Source organism: Aythya marila (assembly GCF_965140915.1).
Source record: "Aythya marila genome assembly, chromosome: 4".
Taxonomy (NCBI): domain Eukaryota; kingdom Metazoa; phylum Chordata; class Aves; order Anseriformes; family Anatidae; genus Aythya; species Aythya marila.
In genome coordinates this window covers 58,600,168-58,624,514 of record NC_139045.1, presented here as the reverse complement: position 1 = coordinate 58,624,514, position 24,347 = coordinate 58,600,168, and the positions used below count along the sequence as shown (strand labels likewise).

General features: G+C 40.2%; 1 protein-coding gene across 3 annotated transcripts in view; it reads right to left on the bottom strand.

The window, feature by feature from the left end:
* The window catches only part of PPARGC1A (PPARG coactivator 1 alpha), a 359,973-nt gene that overhangs the window by 17,777 nt on the left and 317,849 nt on the right, over positions 1–24,347 (bottom strand). For all 3 annotated transcript variants that reach the window (XM_082758920.1, XM_082758921.1, XM_082758922.1), the window contains exons 3-7: positions 13,487–13,681; positions 12,426–12,548; positions 11,318–11,522; positions 7,276–7,321; positions 7,094–7,167 (exon numbers count right to left, since the gene is read on the bottom strand). In XM_082758920.1, coding sequence (XP_082615046.1) covers positions 7,094–7,167; positions 7,276–7,321; positions 11,318–11,522; positions 12,426–12,548; positions 13,487–13,681 — 643 coding nt within the window. The remainder of the gene's footprint in view (positions 1–7,093; positions 7,168–7,275; positions 7,322–11,317; positions 11,523–12,425; positions 12,549–13,486; positions 13,682–24,347) is intronic.

Here is a 24,347-nt window from a genome sequence, read left to right as displayed (position 1 = left end):
GAAAGTCACGAAGTAGGGAGTAGAAGTGAAACAGATTTAAGTATTTCAAGACTAACAACGTTGCTAACTACCATGATTTTTCACATAACTACAGTACATTACTTCACTATGGTGAAATGAAATTCCAGGAAGGTCAACAGCCCACTCTAGTAAAACCTGGGAACCAAAGCAACATCTTCCAATTATTTTTCTGAGGGTAGAATATGTCTCAACATTTCCTGTAGAAATCATAAAAATTCTTTTGACTTTGTAACGGATAACCCAGGACACCTGTGTAAAGTAACAGCTAACTCCAGCCACCGTTCAGGAAATTATTACTCTTCAGAAAGGTACCTTTTGTGCTACATTTTAAAAACTTGCTTCTGTCTGATTGACAGAATTGCAATTCTTTCATTTTATCTGTCCTAATGTAATTTAGAATTATATATGCTTAAAATTAAATGAACACATATGTATTTTCCTGAGTTAGGAACTGAGATTAGGGAGTTGTCCTAGATTATCCAGTTCATCCTTAAACACTCCAGGGGACGGTGCTGTCCAAGACTTCTTTTTCTAAGCCAGGCAATGCGCTTTCCATTACTTTCTGAGCAAGAATGAAAAGAGAGTGCAGACACTTCCAGGAAATGTGTATTTCAAACATGGCTACAGAGTTTTGTTTTGTATTTTTAACCATACAATGGAGCTCAGCAGATCAATGCAAATGGAACATGTTTTATAGTGTTTTGCTGTAAAGAAGAAAAGCGTCCATCAATGCATAGTGCTCCCTACGGATCATAAATGGAGACTGGGAGTCCCATTGCATTAGCTGCAATGAATTTGTTCCAGAAAAAAAAGAAGATAGGAGTACTAAGACATGAATACTTGATGTGAGAAAGAAGACTGATTTTGTCTGAACACTTGGAAAAATGGTTTATGAGCCACCCATGGCTATGTGAAGACTAATGCCATCAAAGTCAGAGAAACTAAAACAAAGATGCTGTAACTCTAGTTACTCCAAATGCTCGTTTGAAACTGAAACAGTTTTATGCAAAGTCATCAACTATTTCCTCTAATTTGATTCCTCAGTTTTCATTTCCTTCCCAAAAATTCACTTGAGTCAGGAGTATAGATTTCACACCTTATCTACCTTATTAACAAATATTTTTTACTACCAAATTAATTTTTGGCAAAATGAGAACAGTCCTCTTCAAAATTCTTCAAAAATCATTCCTGGATTAAATATGCAGGGTCATATTCAACAAAGATTTGAGTAAGCAAGGATTGTTTTCTAAATAAAAAACTTAGAACTGGCACTTTTAGTTATGCAATTATACAGCCCATGAGAAATCCTGGGGTTACTGACTGAATTTTCAGATGCAGTTTTAAAGAAAGAATGAAATAGGAGAATATTAATTCCAGCCCCTCTTCGTTGCTTTCTTATAAAATTCTACCACTGCACAGTGAACACCTGCACACTTAAAAATTTTGGTACAAGAAACCCCAGAGAGAATCCAATATCCAAAATAAAATATTGTTTCCATTCCCACTTCTTTCAAGCTAGCCCTGGCAGAAAGCAAGCTATACACAGAGCACAATGATCTCCAGAAGCCCAATGAGAGTCCAACAGTCTTTAAAGGGGGGAAAAAAACAACAAAACCTTCCAAAAGTACAGAGTGAGCCAAATTTACTGGCACTTCTTTTGCTGGCAAAACTGTGCTGGGGACATCCTAAGAAAGGACTTCCTCGTGGCATTTTGGCTCTTTTCCTGGTTTTCAGCAGAAGCAGGAAGTGCTCAAGCAAGTATGAACAGCTAGAAGCTGGAAAATGTTCATTTAACTTTTGAACGAACTTCCACAGGGGGACAGAGGGGGAAGTGAAGTTTTGAATTAGCCCTTGTTTAAGTCAGTGCTACAGAGACTACCTTCAGCGTGTCCCGTGATCAGTGTCCAAAACGTGAACTTTGAGCAAATGACGTGGTGGCACAATTTGCTCATCAGTGTCACTTTTGCTCATCTGTACACTAATCACTGGTAATCTTCACTTCAGGCCGTGATCCTAAATCAAGTGCTACAATATCCTATAACCTTTGGATTATTTCATACATGCCGATTTCTCCATGAAAGTGTGCATTTTAGTATTGACAGTACAAGGTATATTCTGTGCTCTCTCTTGAACTTAGCAGGTTTTGACAGATTTATGGAAGGACAGATGGCCATTACAGGCTGAAGGCTGACAAGAGGCAGTTCAGAGCATTGTTAACACACTTGCACAAACTCTCAGCAGTGCAGCACTGTGCAGAATGTAATTCAGACTATAGCTTTTTTATTGCTGCCTATTTTCTTTTGTCAAAAGAGCCTGCTGTGCACAGCAACAAATGGCTGCCATTACCCAGAATGTAATGGGTGTCAGACAAATCACGTAACACAAACAATCAAGAGTATGTAGGTCATATTTCAACAGAGCACAACCTTAGCAATATTTATGATTACTGCATTGAAATGTGCTCTATAATAAACAAGTACCTCTACATCACTCACACTTATGTACTTCTGCACAGCAAATCTGTTAGAAGTGGTACATACTCTACAATCATCCCCCTTAAACAGTCTTTTTTCTTTTTAAAGTAAAAGGCAAGTATTTTTTCATGACATGCTATAAAACCATTTTCTTTGTAGGGACTTTTCTTTAATTGAATGGCTTCAGTAAATGGTACGTTTGCACTTTGCCTTGCTCTGTCTATATACCATGAACCCGCTCAGTGATTTTGCTCTTGAAAATCGCGTCTATCAATTTGCGAACACTGCTGCCAAATCAGCACCGTCCTCTCCATGTCTGTGCAACAAAAGGTGTTTGCACGTGAGCCAACTCCGCCACCTTGGCCGAGCGACTTCTTTCAAGAAAGTCTCGGGGGGAGTGCAAATACTTGTGATGCATACCAAAACCGCGCTGAAAGAAAAACACCTAACTCATTTAGTTCAGCTAGGCTGATAATCAGAAATTAGGGGAGAGCATTTGCATAAAATGTGACATCTTGACTTTTTAGGACTCATTTGCAATGCTGTTTTAGACAGACACCAACCTTTCCACAACTCTACTGTAACTGTTAGCATTTAAACATTTGATGATGCTTGTTGTGCTTTGGTGGGAGGAATGCGAATTAGTGTCTTCTGGGGAACGCAGCCATTCAACCTTTCTGCACGTGCACTGGGCTTTTGAGAGGCATTGAAAATAATTTCTTTTATACCTTCAAAGTTTGAAAATGGATTGTCAAGGGAAACACTCTTTAAGGCCACTTAAAACATTGAACACAAGGTAACAGCTCAATAGAGTAAAAAAAAATCAGAGGAGCTTTTGTGTGGCACAAGATTGCAGAAGCTAGGAAAATATAATAAAATTAAATAGCCATCATATAATAAAAAACTACATGCTTGTTGAGTATTCAGTTTAATCTTGTTGTCAGTGCTGCAGAGAATAAATACAGACCCTTGAAAATATCTAATAATTTACTAGATTTTATTTCCCCAGACAACTCTCTGCATCTCTCATTTCATCAGAAATCATTCTGAGGTCAAACAAGTTCTTATATGATAGGTCTTAAGTATTTGTTCTGACAACTAAGAGGTAACAGATCTAGAGGTGGGCAAATAACAGGGTTTAAGTATCCATAAAGACGCTCATGAATTCCAAATCACTGTTCAAGCTGATTGTGTTCGTATAGGCTTTTCCACCATCTTTTTGGAGAGAAAAAAATTTGCACCCAAGACAGACCAGAGTTTTATGTTCAGGTAAATTACAAGGATCTGTGTGCAAATGAGAGACTTCTCACTAAGTCACCTGTTGCTTAGCGAGAGGGTGGAAATAGGCTTCCAGTTATCGATTGCTGCTTGTATGGCATTAAAGCCTTAAGCATGTAAACTCACCTCATGCATTTATATGATGGCTTTGAGCTTTCAGGAGTGAAAGTTTAAAAAGGCATTGAAAGAACTGAGAGGGATGAACTTCAAACGCTTAGAAGGCATGCCATCTAACTTCTGACATTTAGAAGTTCAGTGGACAAAAATGTCCCATGTTCTGGGAAGACATTGCAGAGGTTCCAGTGTCTTAGCAAAGTGTTTGCAATGCAGCTAGCTGTGGAAAAAAAAAGGCAGAAGAACCTCTCCTGAGCCTCTGACTCACAGTAAGGCTCACTGTACGCAGAAATTTTACCCACTACATTATCATAATCTCCATGTCATGATGTTCTGATCCATTTTCCACAGAATAGCACCAGAAACCAGCTGAAGGGGTTGTGATTTTAGATAGCAATGGACTTATTCCTCTATCATAGACCATTTAAAGTGCATTCAGAGAATTCTTACATTCTTACACATGGTTTCCTTTGAAAGCACTAGGAAATATTTGTTCTCTGTAATTTGACAAATGCATGTTTTGACAGTTTTAGGGAGGAAAAAGTTACATTCACGAGTACTAACAAATCCATTCTAAAGCAAGATATAGCTCTGGCAAGAGAACAGCTTCAGTTTGACTTTCGATATGTGAATCCAAAATGTATGTGTGACGAAGATTGATGGCTCGTGCAGGAAATGTTTTTATTTATTTATTTTTCTACTCTATAGTTAATTCATCAGTGAGGGAACCAATGTTGTTTTCAGCAGAGAGATCAAGGGAGTTGCTATTTATATTAAAATACTTCGTGCTTCGATAGTGCGAGCAGCACTACTAATGGTCTTTTCAATTCGGCAGTGAGATCAAGGCAACTCCAATTTAAATTATAATAAATAGTGCTTGTACAGTGCAAGCTGTCCTGTATAAGGACAATGAGCAATGTGGTTATCTGGATATAATTTGGAGTTGCCAGGGTCTCACTAAAGAACTCCAAGGTATTATTAATCACTACTGCTACTGTTTTTTTGTTGTTGTTTGTTTGTTTTTTTTGGTTGTTGTTGTTGTTGTTTTTACTGAAGTGGGTCCCAACTGTGCCATGATTTACTCACATACACTGTAAGCTCTTCAGTATTAGAGCTTGTTTCTGTTATGTACCTGTCTGCTTCCAGCACAAGTAGACTCATGACACAAGACACTACTGCAATACAAATAAATGACTTAGAGAGTAAGACATGCATAACCACTCATCTTTTTATACATTTATATACATACATGAATATAAAAATAAAATCTATGTATATGCAAAGGCAGAGATTAATACAGCTGTCAGGTGATGAAATGCAATCTCCTGAAGAACAGAGTCAGTGCAACACCAAGTCCAACAGCCACTATGCTCTACACTGCTTGTGTAGAGCCTGCCCACATGTGCTCCACCAGCTCTTGTTCTCCTTGACTATCATCAGTTAATTTTCTAGCTAGATTGTGTCTATTTCCAGAAGGAATATTTTCATAGTACAATGTTCCTGTTCACATACTTATCCAGTTGTGCTATTTCACAGCTTCTGATGCATTTTTTAATGTGCTAGCTCTCCTGGTTATATTATCTAAAACAGCCACAAAGTTGTTTCATTACCTCCTCTGTGCGCAGCAGATAGAGTGGAATGAGTAACGCCAGGACCATTCTTGTTGCCTTTATTAAACCAGTACGAGAGGACTGTCAAGGGGTCAGACTGGCTCTCAATTTCTGTCCAGTCAGGTGTGCAGGCTGCTGCCTTTCTCGCTGGAAGAAAGCACTGCCCCCTTCAGTGACTTGTGCTGCTGTATGAACCCTCTGCTGTCGTTACCTCATCTGCCCCTTCCACTTGGTAGCACTAAGCACTGACTCACCACCGTGCTTAGAAACAGGCATCCTTGTGCAGATTTGCTCTCCAGTAATGATAAAGGAGGCTTCTCTTCTTCAGGCCTGTTGGCATTGAATGGGATTATCCTGCTGCATACAGTGAATTTTGCCATTTTTGTATCAGTTTTGCAAAAGGAAGGTGCATTGAGAGGATGCTTTGGTTTTTCATGGGAGCAATGAGTAAGACTGCAGATTTACAGGACATGTCAGAGGAAAATGTGCATATTTTAATGCTGAACTAATGAGGAAGTTTCTGAAAAAGGTGACACAATGGTTGTAGGGGGGTGAAAGCAACAGCCCAAAGTACATACACAAACCTAGAGCTTGGGCCTGCTCTTGTGTTAGCTGCCACTAACTGAGGGGTCCTCAAGCTGATGTTCAGTACCTGAAGATCTATCTTGCAATGCCCCCCAAAATGTCAGAGATCACATAATTTGCAATCCACTGTTACCCCTAGGCATGCTCCTGTGAGAAATGCATGCCTTTTCAGTACTACAAAACTAAGAAAGAAAACAATCTTGGCAGCAGCTCTGGTGGAGCTCAACATGTGCTCTTGTGCTCAGTTATGGACACTTCAGAAAAACAGGCAAAACAGATCAGAGGAGAGCAATAAAACATATCTGATGTCTGAGGAAATTGACTTCTGTGGTACGAGCAGATGAATTAAGTGAGTATAACAGGTGAGGCATCAACTGAAGCTGCACATGATAAAAAGTCTACACATCTTCGAAAGGCACAAACACGAAGGATATGAAAGGAAGAGGACAGAAGAGAGGTGGTGTAAGGTGTGCTAATGGGAGATATAAAGAGAAAGTAAGAACATAAAATGAGTATCTTTTTTTTTTAAATTACCTTTAAGCTATGGAATAGTTTTTCAGTGGTGAAGGAGAAAGCTGTTATTTGTGACATATTAATCTAGAATTGACAAAGCACTGAAACATGCAGTCACGTACAGCCCTAGACCGGCCTGGAGACAAACTGGATGACATAACTTTTCCATCTGTAACATCTATTACACTCTGCTGTGGGGTTTGTCTTTGAAAGATGGTGCTCGGCAGTACAAAAATCTATGGGGAAATGGGGAAGTACAACAGATAAATGGTTTCATTCATATTTTTCCAGAAATTATGCTCTCTTGTGTGGGTTTAGAGCCATATTTTCAAATACATTCCTTCTCAGGTAACTGGATAAAAAGCCAATGCTAAACTGCATTGAAATTAATCTGCTGGAGACTTCTGTAAGATCTCAGTATACGTGTTGTATATTAAAAAGAGCAAACACACACACAAACCATGCTTAAAGGAAAAGCTAACCCTCCCCATTTCTCACCTGCAGTTCCAGAGAGTTCCACACTTAAGGTTTGTTCAATAGTCTTGTTCTCAAATGGGGAACCCTTGGGATCACTGGAAGACAGGGCACATTTATAAAAACAAGCTGAAATGGAGTTGCTGTAGCCAAAATGTATTAACACCCCCTCCCTTTTATAAATGTTTGCACTTTTTAGTACTTACTTTGGTGACTCGGGCGTCAACGGAAGTGATAAACTTGTTGGTTTGGCTAAAGGGAAAGAATAAAATGATTATGGAATATTTAAGCATTCTATAACATATACTAAAAAAGATATTTTTTATTTTGGTGCTGAAATCCCCTATTAGTCAGTTTGGGCTGAGCTCTGACAGTTCAATAGCCATTTCTGTGTATCTCAGATAAGTAAGGAGACTCATCCTGATTCCTTATCACCAGTACCAAAAGGGCACCTAATTTCAACAACGATTTACATCAATTACTGTACACAGCCCAAATACAAGAACCTTTCAGAAGGAGAGTGGTACATGTAAAAAATAATGAATAAATCTACAGGATGCACTATGAAAATGTTATTTTCTCTTAAATTTAATTTAGACTACAGTCCACTTTTTATTTGGAAACAAGAGCAGCAGAATAACTACAAAGTAACAGAATGTTATGAATATTCAGTTAATTTTACTTCTACAATGTACAATTTTATATATAGCACTGAGAATAGGTTGTTTCTATGAGGCCAGAGTCCAACTTGCAATAGTCCAAATTACCCTGCAAACTATGACAAGCCATGGATACAGCCACAGATGGTTAAAAATGGGGCCGACGCTCTCAGCACTACAATCCCTACATACGCAAAACCAAAGCTCTGGCCATAAAAATACAAGTCTTTGTAGCTTTTATTCATGCAAGCTTGTATTTCCTCAAAGCAGGCCAAGAACCAGGGTATTTTAATACAACTAAAATTCTTTTAATTGCCAGAAAAATGTTTAAAAATTGAAAATAATATTACTTGCAAATTTTACTTTTTAGAAGTTAGATTGATGCTTAAACACAGAGAGCATTGTACCAAGAAAAACAGCAGGGGATCTCTTCTGCAAATTAATTACTTAAGACAAAATGTTCCCCTTGAACACTCCTGCACTGCAGATCTTTTGTCCAGAGTGTCACTACTGCGTATTTCGTATTCATTCCAGGCTTGGAGCTCCCATCAACATTAAAGGATTTTATATGCAAATTGATTACTTTTATAAGCTCTAGAGCATTCCTGGAGTAATATTACATTTTTTAAAAATTAACTCAATTCTCAAGAGCTGCATATTGTTTCTCCTCCTCCCCATATGAAAGTTAGAAATGGAAACTCAGGTGTTCACCTTAGGTTCACCTTCCTCAGAAGTCACTGCCAAAGTGAGGAAATGCACCAAAATGGGTTATTTGTCTGATCCAGCACTGCCACTGACTCATGCATAAAAAAGGATTCTATAAGACTGAACGTAAGGTGACATATCTTAGTGTGCATTTTATATATACCTATGATACTAATGTTTGTGACTGTTGCCAGTGGCTACCTAGAGGTAAAACTGGCTTAAAAAGCATAGATCTTGCTGTAAGGCTCAGGAAGAAAGTTTGTACAAATGTTCCCACTGTGTTTTAGAGGATAAAATCTACATATACTTACCCAGATTAGGCTTTCTAAGAAATGAATGTTTAAGAGCTATTTAAGCCTTTAAAAAGTATCTCTGGCTCTCATATAGAGAGGCAAATCAGAATACATATACATATAAAATCTGAAGCGCTGAGGCATAGTATCAAGGCATTATCTCACACTCCAACGTATAAGGCAGAGATCACTGAGCCTTCCCACTAAGAAATTCATATACCAAAACACCCTTAATTTTTTATTGCTAAGTAAGGGCTTGACCAAACCCTGCTCCTGCAAAGGATTCATCCGCATTTACAGCCACTGATAAATATTTAGCCAAGACAATATTGTTTTCCATGGTGCCTGTTTATTAGTTTCAAGTTCTATTGTGGTATTTTATTTGTATTAAAAAGTGTTTATATGAAGTTGCTTGTCCCTGTAAATTGAAAACATTCAGGTTCCAAAGAACTAAATTTCCTCATGGGCAAATTTCAATGCAAAACTACAAATGATCTTTAGCATGAATGGGTTTGTGGACATTCCTGTGGGTTTGCAATATGTTTGCAACAGTAACCCTAAAGGAAAATATTGTTTGACTTTTGTGAGCTTTCACCAACTTTGAAAAAAAATATCAGACCCTGATTATTTTTTTAAATGGAGCCAATTTTTTTGTACTTTTGATTAAATGTATGAAAAAATGATTGCATGTCTGTGAATACCAGTTAAATTTGCAAGGTCAATTCTGCATGAATTGACTGTCCAAGCTGAAAGCATTATATTCTCGTATTTGTATTATATGCAGATCCATTGATATTGAAGTCATATATTGGTGTATGAGACAAATCTGATGAAAAAACATTTCAGAAGCCTGTAAATTAAACTGCAGGAATTAAAGAGAGTTATTTCTCTCTGCCTGTAATTTCATCTGCAATACCACTAAAGTCAGAGTCATCTGTTAAACACTGGCAAGTTGGCTACATGTCCTGTCAGAACTTTCCTAACTTCTCCCTCCACAATGTTGTGGGCTCACCTTGCCTTGTTTCTTTGCATGAAATCTGCACAATTGCCCAAGCTAGGGAAAAATTCAGCTCTGATCTGAACAGGAAGATTTTATAATTGGTATTTATGTACAAGTGCACATACATCCACATATACCATACATGTGTGTATAGGATACCTTATACATGATATGCTTTATTGCACCTAGCAACGTTAATAAAGCCCTGTGTAACCTCTGGCAGGTCTGTGCCTGGTTCCAGTACCATCACAGTATGAGACCCAGGTTTGAGATGTACAGTTCAGTCTGGATTTTCTTCTGAAGCAGTCTGCTGAAACTAGCCAGAAGGAGTGGCAGTTGGCATCCAAGAAGCTCTAAGGGCAGCTGGACTTCTTTCTTACAAGAAATATTGTTCAGAAAATTTGAAACCATAATGGGGAAAAATATACTTTGGATGTCGGAACATACAGCAGCAAGAAGGGTATTTAATTATGGGAAGGGAAGATTATTTTATTAAATTTGCTTATACCTCCTAATGAAGAGTGAAAGAATAGATTTGATGAAGGCTGAAAAAGCAAGGGGAGGGAGTGAGAGGAAAAGAAGAGAAGAAAAAAAAAAAAAACAACAACAACAAAACATATGCAGTTTACAATTACCACTTTAAAAATCCCTGAACAACACATATTGGGTCATATCCTGATCTCTGTTGCAGCTGGATAACTTCCACTGATTTCAGGGGAGTCATCCAGGATTTGCACCGATGTGGCTGAGGTAGGTATCTGGCCTTCTAGATGGCCAGTGTATCCACAGATGTATTTTAAAGTAAGAGTAACTTTAAATAAGCTCCCTTTGGGTTCATAAGCTTTTACTGCTTTCCTTTATCTTGGGAAAACAGGCAGGGAAGGAGGGGAGAGAAAGCAGTAGAGGGGTCTTTAAGTTCTTGCATCTCTGCCATAGAAGCTACTTGTAATATATCCCAGTTCTTTATGCATCAGAGGGTACTAAAAGTCAACACAAGTGTTTAGTTTGGGCCATAAAGAATCTAAAAAGAGAGAGGGAAAGATCAGGATGGCAGCTAAACTTCCAACTATTTACAAAATAAAATTACAAACCAGCATTCCAGCTTTAACAGGAATGACACATTTATTGCTTATTCGGTAGCAGTGAGAGTACTATTTATTGTCTCTTAAGGACGATGTGGCAGGTTAACAATGCCTTCAGTTTTACGCTGGCAAAAAGAAAGAAGCTCACTAATGAACTGACCTGCCCAGCTTGTTTAGGGGTATAATGATTTCTTAGTAGTATAGGACTCTGTGAATAAATATCTCCAGCTAGCTCAGTATATTAATACATAGTATTTGCTAAACTTACTTTTTTCTGAGGTTCCTTTTCTGGGGTTGGAGGCGATAGAGGCAGGATTACAATTGTTTAAAAAATAAATGTATCTAACCAATTTTAACTTCATTATGCTGTTTTAAAACTGTCTAAACAGAAGAGATGCTGGATTTACAAAACTAATCCAAAGAACAGAAAGTGTATGGAGGGTATTCACAAGCACTGCATGTCAGCTTCCCTCGAATACCAAAGCTAAGTTCTGAGCTCCAACACCTACCTTGCAGGTGATTTGTCTGAGACTGCAGATGGGGCTTCCTTTTGGAGGTGCATTTCTCTTTGCTGCTGTTCCTGTTCTCTGCTGGTTTGGTCTGAGGAGGGTCATCATTTGTAGTCAGATATTTGAGAAGTTCAGAGCAGGGACGTCTTTGTGGCTTTTGCTGTTGACAAATGCTCTTTGCTTTATTGCTCCATGAATTCTCAGTCTTAAAAACAGGGCATAATAATAAAAAAAAAAAAAAAAAAAAGCAGCAAAAATTAGTGAACTGAACCTTATCAGAATGGATATAGGTTTTCTGAAGAGATGAGATTTTCAATGAAGTGTTCAGTCTAAGTGTACTAGATCTATGAGCTGTGAATAATTGTTTGCAGAACAAGAAAAGAAAATTACATTTAAAATTCCTAAATGACATTTATACAGCTTTTATTTCATTTCTCCAACATTTCAATGTTCCTACTCAGCAACATGTAACTAACAAGACCCTACAGCGCCTTTACTGTGAACAAAAAAATAAGTTGGTTTAAACCTTAATTTGCTGCTGATTGCTTGAGCCCAGTATTCACAACTCTCTTAAGTACCCCTAAACGCTCCGTTTTCAGTTACAGTGAATGGCAAGACAAACATTGTTTAATACTGCCTGCTAACACAGAATTATGTCAGAGCTGCCATTCTGCCCAATTAATGGCTGATATACATCTTTTGCCAAGAATCCAGTGCAATTTTTCTTAGCTCAGACAGCTGGTAAAATGGCAGTCCCGCATCCTGGAGTCACTCATAAACAACACCAGCCCATCAGCAAATTTTATCGTACCCCCTGCTATTCTGCGTGTCAATAAAGTAGGCAAGAGTAACAGACGGTGGGACTGCAGCTGAACTCTGCCAAAAGAAAAAGCACAAATGAAATATTCAGAGCATAAAGGAGCTCAGGTGATTTTCCGGAACCCAGTCTATAATCTGTGCACGTTTTTGAAACGGTTGCAGGATAGTAGGCAGATTAATACCACACATACAGATCTATTGCTTACTTGGTTGCTGAAAGCATAAAAGACCTTGTTACAGTTTTTCTTTTTTTTTTTTTTCCCTCTTATTACAAAGATTAAGTTTGTACCTTAACAACCACAGGGCTTGTTCTGATCCTGTGATTTGTGTTTGCATGGTTTTGTGTGCTGAGACCACTGCATTCATTGTAATTTAGCTGAGTGTTGGCTGGAGCCAGCAAGAGCTTCTTAAGCTACAAACACATCAGGGAAGGGGAGGAGGAAGGAAAAGAGTAAAGTTATGCATCTTTATGGATTAAAATGACTTATCTACATTTTTGCATAGTTACTTAAAATTAGCTATATCAACTTCAGCAAGCAAAGTACATTAAAACAGAAAGAAGGGCTCAATATTCCCCAGAGCAAACAGATTTCATTTTCTTGTGAGGCTTGGCAGCAAATTTCTGTTCCCTTTCCTGCAGTATACTGCAGGGCAAGCAGAAATGGCAGGGGCCTTGGATTGCTGAATCCAAGGCAAAGCAAAATTCTCGGTAATCTGTTTGACAGAACAGGTCTCTCTGATCTAAACACAGAAGTTAACTTTAACAGAATAATGGATGCTTGTATCTGACTGCTGCTGCGGAAGTCAGGGATAAGGGGCTTTCACTAGAAATAGAATCACGTCTCAAACTATCTTTATAGAGCAAAAAGCATATAAGGTTTCACCCACATCCTCACCCAGGATTCGGTTTTGCCCTGATTAACACTAAGCTGGTGCTTACTGGTCAAATCAACAATAAAAGCACAAAATTAGCCCCACATCACACCAGACTCAATGGGCATTTCTCTACAGATCACCCAAAGTAAAGTCTAAACATACGTAGAAAAAAGCCCCAAGAAATGTAACATGAATTAAAAACCATTACACTGACTTATTTGAACAGAATAATGAGCAAAAGTGTCAGTCATTAGCACAAGAAACTTTTAATGGATTCCATTATTAGTCATCCTACAATTGTTGTTTGTTTTTTTTTTTTTTTTTTTTTTTCCCCACTTAAGTTTCAGTTCTTTACTTGATTTTCCTTTTCAGTCTAAATGAAAAGTCCAGACCTTACTGTGACTACATCATACCCATGCAGCGGGTAGCCAGAGGCACATCCAATTCCTGTTAAACAGTAGGAAGGGTTCTTACTAGAGACGGCTCTTCTGCCTCCTGGGTTGGAGGGGTGCCGTCGGGCATTGGGGAAGGGCTAGCGTCATTTTCATTGGTCACATCTCCATCTGTCAGTGCATCAAACGAAGGCAATCCATCCTCATCCACAGGGATGCTGTCCAGTGTCTCAGTGAGAACTGCTAGCAAGTTCGCCTCATTCTCTTCATCTATTTTCTGTGTGAGGAGACAAAAAAAAACAAACACAAAAAAGTGGAACCAGATGAGAAGACAAAAGGAACAAAACAATGACTGTATGTGAACAAGCAGTCAAAACATCATTAAACTAGCTCTTGAAACAGTAACCTGCAACAGCATCGCGGAAGATGTAATTAAGTGCAATAAAATTATCCGTCTTTGCATTCAAGAGAAATCTCTTTGCATTTGCAGTACATTGTTCCGGTTTACTCTTTTTCCACAATTCTTCTTCCTACCCAGAGTGAACACCGATAAATAATCACGCCAGGATTGCATTACAGGACATGCCGAAGCTGCTGACACCGAACGATGGTGTCAGCCCAGGCTGTCTCCTTCTTTCTCTCTTCAACACTGCACACCAGTTAATTGACCTGACAAAATTACAAGAATCAGAGAATAGGACAGCTAATCAGAAGACCAAAATGAATTAACAGAGAAGTCTGGCAAACCTTGCTCACACATGTAGCCCGGTGCAAGAGAGAAAGGGTTTCCCTTCAACACGTCAGGAAATACTTGCTCCAAAAAACAAGCGAAAACTTCTTGTTCCTGAGCATTTTTGCATAAGACAAGCAATCAGGACTCATATTGTAAATGGCAGATTCTTTGGGTTTCTTTTAAATGAATGTATTAAGCAGGTTGCCTTTGAAGTTCTCCTTTCGAGTTACATAGTTTGAGTGCTCAATGCAACTATTGTATGCATTTATCTAATTCCAGCTGCAATTATAAAAAGTAGATTAATTCCTAATCAGATGCGGCTCTAATGTTAATTTATATTGGATATCTTCTTTCAGAAACAAGACTTCCTTTTGTCAAATTGAGTAAATTTAAATACCTTCCAATTTTTTAATGAAATATAGTCCCTGCTGTAAATTACAGTACATATTTTTGGAGTACTAAGAGTTCTGAGGAATAGAATTGTGTAAAAATCATTACATTTATTCTTCAGAAAGAGTGGAAATTGATCTGGACAGATCAATTATCTAGGATTTTTAGGCTGATCCTGGTGAGGTTAAAATAAATGAAAAGCCTTTCCCTGGTTCCAGGGATCTGACCCAAACTCGGGGATATCAGCTGGGAGTTTTTCCACCCACTTCACACTGGCTCATCGCTCTCCTGGTTCACACTATGACGAGATTTCAGCTAAGTTCAAATCTCACATTTGAGAGGGAATTAGCAATGAGTATTCACATAAGTAAAATAAAAGCTCACCTTCTTATAAAAAATAGTGTTAGAAAAGTCAACATCAAAACATTGGCAGTAACATCTCAGAAGAGAAAAAAAAAATCAAGTGAACCTGGGTGTCCCCTCGGTATGACTTTTTCCTGCAATGCTGCATTTACCAGGCTCTAAAGAGAGATGACCATAAACCACACAGATAATTCCTCCTGTCAGGCTCTTCTGACAAATCAGCCTCACAGGTTCTTGCAGACAAGCTCCGTCTTCTTGTTAGAAAGCCACAAATTGCTCTGGTGCTTACAGCACCGTCTCCCAGAAATGAATAAACACTCAAGCAAAGCTAATGCTAAGGAGAAGCATTCACTTATAAGGCCAAAAGGTGCTTGGCCACTGAGAAAAAGAATCGAAGTCTATGCATCTAGTAACTTCCACCATACCATATAGAAATATGCCTAGTGCCATGGTAATTCAGACGCTTTACTCCACTGCAGGTGTAGAGGATATGGAAATAAGCAGAGGGAAGCCGCCCTGTGAATAAAATCATGCTCCAAATACAGTTTTCACAGTCACTTTTTGAGAAGAAAAGAGGAAAATTAACGGTGTCACTTTTAGAAAAGTATAAAAGGAGGGTATTAGGCAAAGAAGCACTTTGCATTGTAATAAGGCAGAATGGCATGGACTCCAGTGAAATCACTGCCCCAGGTGATTTGGGGGATTCTGGCTGCCTGACCCCTGCCTTAGCAATGGGAACGTCCCCAGCAAGTCCAGCTGGTAGGGTGCCCCTCCACCCCGTGCTACCGAGCACTTCAGCACATGGAGCTGACAACAAGGCTCCAAGTGTTACTATTTCTAACTGGGAATGCCTCCTTTAATAATAGCATGCCAGAAGAAACCCTGATATTTGCTGTTAGCTGCTTAGCTCTCGTGCTTTAAACAGACATTCAAGTGCGCTGACATTCAAGAACAGAAAGTTGAGTGGACACTGGTCCTCATCACAGCAATTTCAATTAGTTTTGTACAAGTTTCAACATTCAAACACCCCAGAGAAAGCAAAGGATGTGACAAAGAGGACTCTGTTAAACAATTAATGTCACTTTCCATTATTGCTTCAGTCCCAATTTACAGAGCAAATAAATCAAAGTCACCACAGATGAAGCACACTAGCTGGCTAACACATGTCTATTCACAAATGACATGGCAGTTGGAACACATTAGTCAGGAAAATGGCATTGCAAGATAACCTTTTAAAGGTTTAACTATGCTATTGCTCCTAATTGTCCTAAATTACTGTTTATAAAGAAACACATTTATTAGATACAGCACGAACAGGGCTGAGGAGAGATGCGGAGAGAGAGATGGTCGGGCACATCACCGTCTGAGTAATAATCACTGAAGCAGCAACTTTCTGCTTTGCTATCACAGCCTGAGTCGTGGTGTTGACAGCACTGGGGAGAAGCAATGCTGTGGCCAAATGCAGGATATTTCACAGTTTCAGCGCTGTCACCTAGAAGTCCACATTGCAGAGCAGGCTCCAACCTGCTCACCAAACAGACTCGGAATGAGGCCCATGAGCACCTTCAGCATCTGCTGAGGGCAGTGGAAGTGAAGGGTGCTCGGCACCTGAGTAAGGCACTCAGAAATCCACTCGGTTGTGTTCTGAGCTTCCAAGCTAAAAATTATTTGCTTCCATCTAACGAAGTGGCCGTGAAGTTTTTAGACCACCTGAAGGAAATACAGAACGTAACAAAAAGGGGTGGAGGACTATCTCACATGTAAAGCCACACGGCAAACACGTGGGATTTTTACGCTCAAGAAAACACTTCATAATGACTGTATTTTGCTAACGAATGGAACTTTTTAATGCAGAAGCAGTTATGCATCACTTCTCAGCCATGTCACATGAACTTCTGAAAATCTTTCGTTGCTGGTTTAACATAAAGACAGCGGGGCCACAAGGTTTCTTGATCCCTGTAAATTTCCACCTGCCAGAAGGAGGCAGGGAACCTGAGCATGGCACTGCGTGCATGTGTTTGCATGTATCTGAGTGCTAGAGTTTCTAGCATATCTAGAATGATATTTGCTCTGAAGAAAATAAGATTTGGCACTGGTGCCATTGTGTACCAAAAAACAAAACAGGGAAAGCTGCCTAGTGCTGTAATTGGCCAGAACACCAACTCATCCTCCAAAATGGCACCTAAGCACCATGAGAAGTTTCTAACTGTGCTCTTCTGTGTTTTTACAAGTTTTGCTTTAATCTTTAATATTTCTACAGCACTAAAAATAATTCTCTGTCTGAAAACACTTTATTAGTAGTGTAACAATATTATTCTAATTGGTTTCTGCCTTCAGTAAAATGTCTCCAGAGATATTGTCTCTTTGGCCAGTGAAAAGATCTAAGAAATTAGGTGATAATTTACCCACACAAAGGTATTTAAATCCTCTACCCTTGGTAATTCCTTCTCCTTTGCTTATTCTGCCTGTTGATGGAACTGGGTTCACCTGGTGGTTAGTGCTTCACAACTGCAATACAAGTTATTTGTCAGCAGTCCCATTACAGAGGCACACCCCTGAGGTAGGCATATTGAGCAATGTTGTGGTTCTTCCTTAGATTTTTCTTCCTTAAAACAATTGTGCAAAATTTTAAAATGACCATCCTTACCATCACCAATCCCTTCCTGAAAACCCTGAGCCAGCATTCAGAGCTCCTGACACAGGACTCTGCTGTGGCTCTTCCGCAGTCAGCATCAGCATGGGTATGCTGATTCACTCCAGACAAAGGTCTAGCCCGTTATACAGAAAACCTTGTTTTCAAAATGTTAATAGCATCTGCAACATTCTCCCTCTGGTTGATTCCCCTCCACCTTTTGTTTGCAGTTATTGCATGCACAGCTTTTGCTTATGGTATCTCAAGGAGGGAAATCAGTTAGCAAGTGATGATGATGCTCTGAAGTTTCTCCACTGATGACTTGAATGATGCAGAAGCCCTTCTTGATTCACACTGAAAGATTAGGGCCTGAACTGCGGTATTAATCCACAGCTCTGGGCTGGGAGCAGTGGCAGCTTGCCACGTCTTCGTGAAAAAAACAGGAAACTTTGGGACAGATCTGCAGCTGACAGAAGCTGTCACGGCTCCAGCAGGCCAGCTCTGTGAGCAATTCGGAGCAGCCAGGTGGATACCTGAAGTCACAAGGGATCACTGTTTCAACAGATCGACTCATTTCTCCTCGGTAGCCTAAGATCTATTCATAGCATAATTAACAAAGAAAATAAAAGATTTTCCTCCAGCTGAAAATATCTGAGTGATCTAAAAATACTAATACATTATGGCACTACTTATGAAAGCACAAAAATGACTTGTGAGCACATCTGGGGCTTCCAACAGGATTTAATTCCTTAATTTTGGAATAAACTCATCCAAAAGACTCACAATGCTAGGAGATATGAGGGGTTTTGCCCCTTTTTGCACATAAGGATGCAGAGGCATTGAAAAGCTCACCACCACCATCCCAGTCCCAAAGTGCAGGGGTAGGGGCAGTTCATATCTCAGCCCTGGCCCCACAAACCAACCTCTGCCACCCAAGGATGAAGATCCACAGGCTGGGCAAAAGCCCAGGAAAGACATGAGGAGGGAAGGGCTCAGGAGGCAGATAGTTCCAGCCACAGGAAAATGCGGGCTGAGGCCAGGGGCTGCTGATGGGAAGAATCACACCCCAACTTTTCCATCTTCTAGCAGATGGAGGCAACCTGCTACGCCACGGGCACAGACGGTGCAGTGATGGAGATTTGTTTGCCTTCACAATGTCCTGTCCCAGGCACATTGCCTTTCCCTTGACATAGAGCTGGCCACCCCCAGCAGTATTTTCTCCCAGTGAAGAGGAAGCACATACTCCACTCTACCTGTTCACGTTCAGTCCCATGACATTATATAGTTTGAGAAGTATCTTAGCTTCGCTTTTACTGTTCAGCTGCTTTGCAAATCCTTAGGCATCCTGCACTGTCTTACAGAAAAAACCCACATGATGCATTTGCATTAGAACGGTTTTCCAAGGTCTGTTAGTCTGGTCCCCAAGAGACGTTCCCATAATTGAAATGCTTAAGTCCAGAGCTATCAATTATCTTTAAAAACAAAATGGAGTCCCACTAGGAGAAAATTACAGCCAGGTTTCTTTATATGTAGTAGAAATGTGGGGATTAATTATCACCACCCCTGTGAAAATGCCTTTAGGGTATGGGAAGGAAATGAGAGATCTTCTCTTCTTCTTGAAGGAGACAGATACACTCACATGCCGCACATGCACCTGCAGGCAAAAGACAACTTGAACTGAGAGATCACGTTCTGATTTCAGCAGTCCCACTGCCCAACGTATGGACCATGTATGCACCTCATCTGATGGACACACCAGGTCCTAGTATTTTCAGTCCAGCTGGGTTTCTGGAGATGCATCCTGACCTGAAGAAACGTACCTCTGCGCAGGTACTCGGTGAAATGCTACCCTGCTTATTTTCAAGGAGCAGGCATTTTCTGAGCAGAAGGCAGTATTTACACAACTCAAAGTAACAACATAAAAGCAACTATATTTATTATTATCCACATACTCAATACGGTGTGTATGTGTGGTCTCAGACACTTCTCATGTTTATTCTTGCTATCTGAACCCGGGTTATTTTCTCTCCGAAAGAGAGAGGCGCTGACCTGACATTGTAAGATGTCTGTCAAGTACCTGGGATTAAAGCAGCACCACTTAAAGCCATGGCACGGGCCATGTGCCAATAGGGTTTTCTTTAAGATTTTGCCCTTGATCACCTGAAGCGATGCCGCCACAGCTCCTGGGAGATGGGCTATCTTTTCAGGTGAAAAATCTAACCTTTTTGCTATAAACTAAACATGTCAGTTTAAAAGAGCCTACTAAATATTCTTCTAGCACAAAGTCGCTTGTTTTATTGCTTCTAACGAGTTGTTGCAGTTCAGAAGTTTCCATTACAGCCTGGCAATTAAGTTTCTAATAAACTGAAGAGCTACTAATTGACTTATTCATCTCCCAAACTGAGGATCCAGCTAGCAACCTGTAACACGTTTTACATCTTCTGACCAAAATTCATTCACATTTTGCAAGCCATTTCAATTTCATTTGTGTAAACTGCATCTTTCCCCTCTCTGATAGTAATCTTTGATTGTGGGGAAAAGGCAAAACAAAAATTCATCCGAGAGCAAGCTATCGTGTGCTGCTGGCTGCGTTAGCGGGACCAATGATAAGATATTGCTGTGCTTGAATCACTGCACTGGTGGTAGACCCAATATCAAAAATTTATGGTAATTGAAACCACAGAATCTTTGGAAACGCAGTCAATTTGACTCAGTATCAAAAGGTCACTCTATTCAATTTATACTCAGTGCTGAGCACAATATTGAGAAAACACCTGAAAGCAAATGATCTTATCAGCAGTTTGTGCCTCAACATTTACTGACTACATAGGCTAATTTGCTGATTACTAAATAAATGCCTTACCTGTGTTTTGCACTGGTCTAGCTCACCAGAGGGTCTCTTTACCTTGGGCAGAACTTGACCAGGAAAGCACTCCCTGCTCTCAGCATTAACCTCACCTCTGTCACACCTGGACGTGTAGGATTTGTATGGCAGCCTGCTGTACGGAAGTCTTCCATGTGCTGTGCTACCTGACACAGCCCCTGCTTGCTGTGCCCTGCGTGCTTCATTTTCACAGACCAGGAACTGCAGAGGGAGGAGAAGGCCTGGAGCATCGTCACCAGCTCCAGCGTGAGAGTTTGAGTGGGCCGGAGCACAAAACTCTGCCTACATCTCCGGTGGGGGGAAAAAACAAGAGCAGGGGAATTGTAGGAATGTAAAGGGGAGAAAGAGTTGGATGAGGAGACAGAGAAAAAAAAGAAAGGCTGGGACTTTCCCTTGCCTGGAGTGAGAGTGATGGGGAACTGAACCTTGCTGCCTCCTGATGCTGATGGGGACGCGGGGCCAAGCAGGGGACACAGAGAGCAGGCGCTGGGGGTGACACAGCACGGACAGACAGACAGACAGACCTGCACAAGCCGTTCCCCCTGCAGGAGCAAGAGGTCAGGCAGGCTGACTGCCAGGCTCGAGTGGCACACGGTGCCTGTCACACATGCCTCCGTGCCTGTGCAGTCATCGTGCACATGACAAGATCCTGAGCAACAACCTGCATGGAGACTTTTAATTATTATTCCACTCCTAAAATGTACGGCAGGGTATAGAGTCACAGCTGCTGGCTGAGGGCCCCCATCCAACAATGTCTGATAAGGAACAAGCACTGCAAGAAGAGGGAAGGGGAAAAAGAAAGATACAGGTTACTGTGGGAGGTTAGAAGATGTTTGGGACTCTCCCAGCTGCAGAGTTTTCACTGACAATGTCAGCAGTATTTCAGTCCAAATATTCAAGCACTGCTTGCTCAGATATATTTATTTACTTGATTTATGGTACATGCCTACACTAATCTCTCTGTGCACTCACGTAAAATTTTTCAGCATTTATGTACCTTTGTTAGACTGCATGGCATGTTTGGGGGGAAAAAAGGAGCTACATATATTTTGCAGTGATTATTTCACACAAGTAATTGATGTAAAAACTGCTTTTTCCTCTTGATAGTGACAGACATCTCTAAAAAATGCACTTGAGTGTTAGTACATATCCTTCCTTTGAAAACTACGAAGTGTAATCATGTCGCTTTTGTCCATTCTCTATTTCAGTGTTGCATTTGCTCTAGTTTTAATTATATTGGATGCATCAGGACGTCTATCATAATCCCTACTTCTTTCTAGAGATTTATGGCTGTATACAAATATAAATTTCAGGGGAAAATTACATACAACACACCAGAGAAAAGTTTAAATATATTTTTAACTTTTACTCAATTACGCAGAGACTCTGTTTTGTGCAAAGAGAACACACGCACGTACAAAAGTTTCTTTTAAATAGCAAAATAAGAGAGACACTTACATCTGGTGCTTTTTTTTTTTTTTTCCACAAAACTGGAATTTAATTTGGCTGGGAAATTAGCATTTGTAAAGTCTCAATGTCATTAAAATTTTATGATGTTTTAATTTATTAGTGTGTTAAGCTTCATCAAACCTTCCCACCACACCTGTTGAGCAGGCACTACAAACATGAGGACTTCAGTCATATCTCACAGGAGAAAAACACAGGTTTTGCTTAGACCTGCAGTATGAATGGATCAGTACATTGTTAATACGCCTGGGCTTTCCATACATTTTTGCTGTGATCTAACTGGATGGCTGCCATATGGTTTCATTTCCTACACACTTCTGAGCTGGCTGAAGACTGTCTATTCAGGCTCAACACAAAAGCTTGTTTACAAGGCTAAAGTTGCATTTACATTATATCTGTTACCTATGCAGCTATACTCTTGTCTTTAAATATCACAGCAACGTCCCCAGCATCTTCCTGGTATGTCCCAGCAGAAGTGACGAGTAACACATACACCATTATAGAGGTGGCTTGGCTAGATAAACAAAGACAGGAGACATGAGTCCTAAAAAAATGAGGAAATCACCGTGAAGAGGAAAAAAATGTGTCTTTAGATATGTGTATTCAACTCTTACCAAGCTAAAATAGTTTCAGAAACTTTGCTACAACCACTGTGGATACTCGTCATTATGAAGGGATGTGTCTGAATTTTCAGCTGGTTAAGCATTCGGACTAGGTTAGATGTCTCATAATACCCTTAACTGTGTATTTCCTTGATTGTCACTGTGTGCTAAGGCTTTAATGTTCTTTTAATGCAATTTTGTGTATGTGAATAGAATCATAAACTAGAAATAGTGATTTTAACACAGAAAACATTAAAAGCATATAAAGAGCACAAAAAAGCTATCTGTTGCAAAACCTCCTCTATAGAAAGTCAGTCGTTGGCTCATTTCTAAGTTTGCTGGAACTTGCTAGTCTTCAGAGATAATATTGATAAAATCTGGAAATGTAAAATAGATGTAGATTAAATGGTATGTAAATTGTAAAATAAAATGTAAAACTACCTTGGTAGTTTACGCCCAAACTGCCTTGGTCATTTACCCTCAACCATCCTAGCAGAGTGATGTAGTGCATGCACACTGGGGTGCACGCTATAGTTCCTACAGCAGTTGCCTCTCTTCTATTTATTTCCTACTCAAAATTGAATACATTGCTCCTGCTCTGATAGCCTTTTAAAACTGCATGTCACTGGTCTGCTGTCCAAATGAGGTAAAAAGCTGTATTTTCCTCTAGAAGACACTGATGCTAACTAACCAAACTCTTTAACATCAGAAATGGTGAAAATGAGCCTTGGCGTTATTTTTTTGTGCTGCCTGTTTAAAAATGACCCCTAAAAGGAAATCAAGTCCAGCTGTAGCTATCAATGCACTAAATATCATATTAATTAGGCTGTTCCTTTAGGCAGGGACTGTCTTTTTGTTACGTGCTCACATGGTCCCTTTCACACTGGTGTCCTGATTTACAATCGAGCTTTGAGATGCTGCCACGGCACCTACAATAAATAATTTTGCATACCTCTTTTTAATCCTGCTAGTAACTGGAAGAAAGAGAACATGGGCCCAGATGTTCAGCTGCTGTAAATTAGGGCCTCTCCACAGGTTTTAATGGAGCTCTGCAGATTTACGCTAGCTGAGGATCTGGTCCTCTGCTCACTGGGTTTGTCGATGTGAAGCTCGGAGCAGCACCTCCTGTCTGCTGTACCAGTACCAGTCTGCCACTGGGACCAGTAGCAGCCCAGCTGGGGTAGCCCAGAGCCCACTGAGGGCTAATTCATCCTGTTTACCATGTGAGTTGTGCAGCTGAGCTCTGTGCTGCTATGTCTAAGAGCAGTTTAAGCATAGCTTGGGTGTATGCAGCCTGTGATGTAGCAGACCCTGCGCTCACATTCACTGCTAGAAATACACTGATGTATCTGTTTGCAGCAAGTGCTTCCTCAGTTTAAAAGTTATCCCCGCTGAAGTTTATACAAGTTATAGTTTGAGCCTACCAAACTGCCAGATGCATAGCAAAGAGTTTTTTAGCACGGGGTATGCCTAACCTCAGGAAGGAAAAGTAAATCGCAGCCATGTGAATACTACAACAGAGATGGAGCCCTGCACGTGACCGGTTTCAGTTCCAGTCCAATGCCACAAACCTTACCGTGCCCTGGGAAGGGAGAACAGGTTTCATTTCATTTCTAGAGGCAGAAGGCTGGGGCCACCTATCACAGCAGCACGACCTCTGCTCCCGAGGATGGGACGCTGCCAGCACACCTGGCACAGCCTGCTGAGGGTGAGCAGTGGTATGGCTCCTGTTTAGGCAGCAATAAAACCTTGTTTTGTAAACTGATGTATTGATTACATGCACGCTCACACCACCAGTGTGTGTGTGTGGGGAAGCCGAGAGAGAAGAAAGTAAATATGGTACACTTCATCCTACAAAACAGAGAGCAGAAA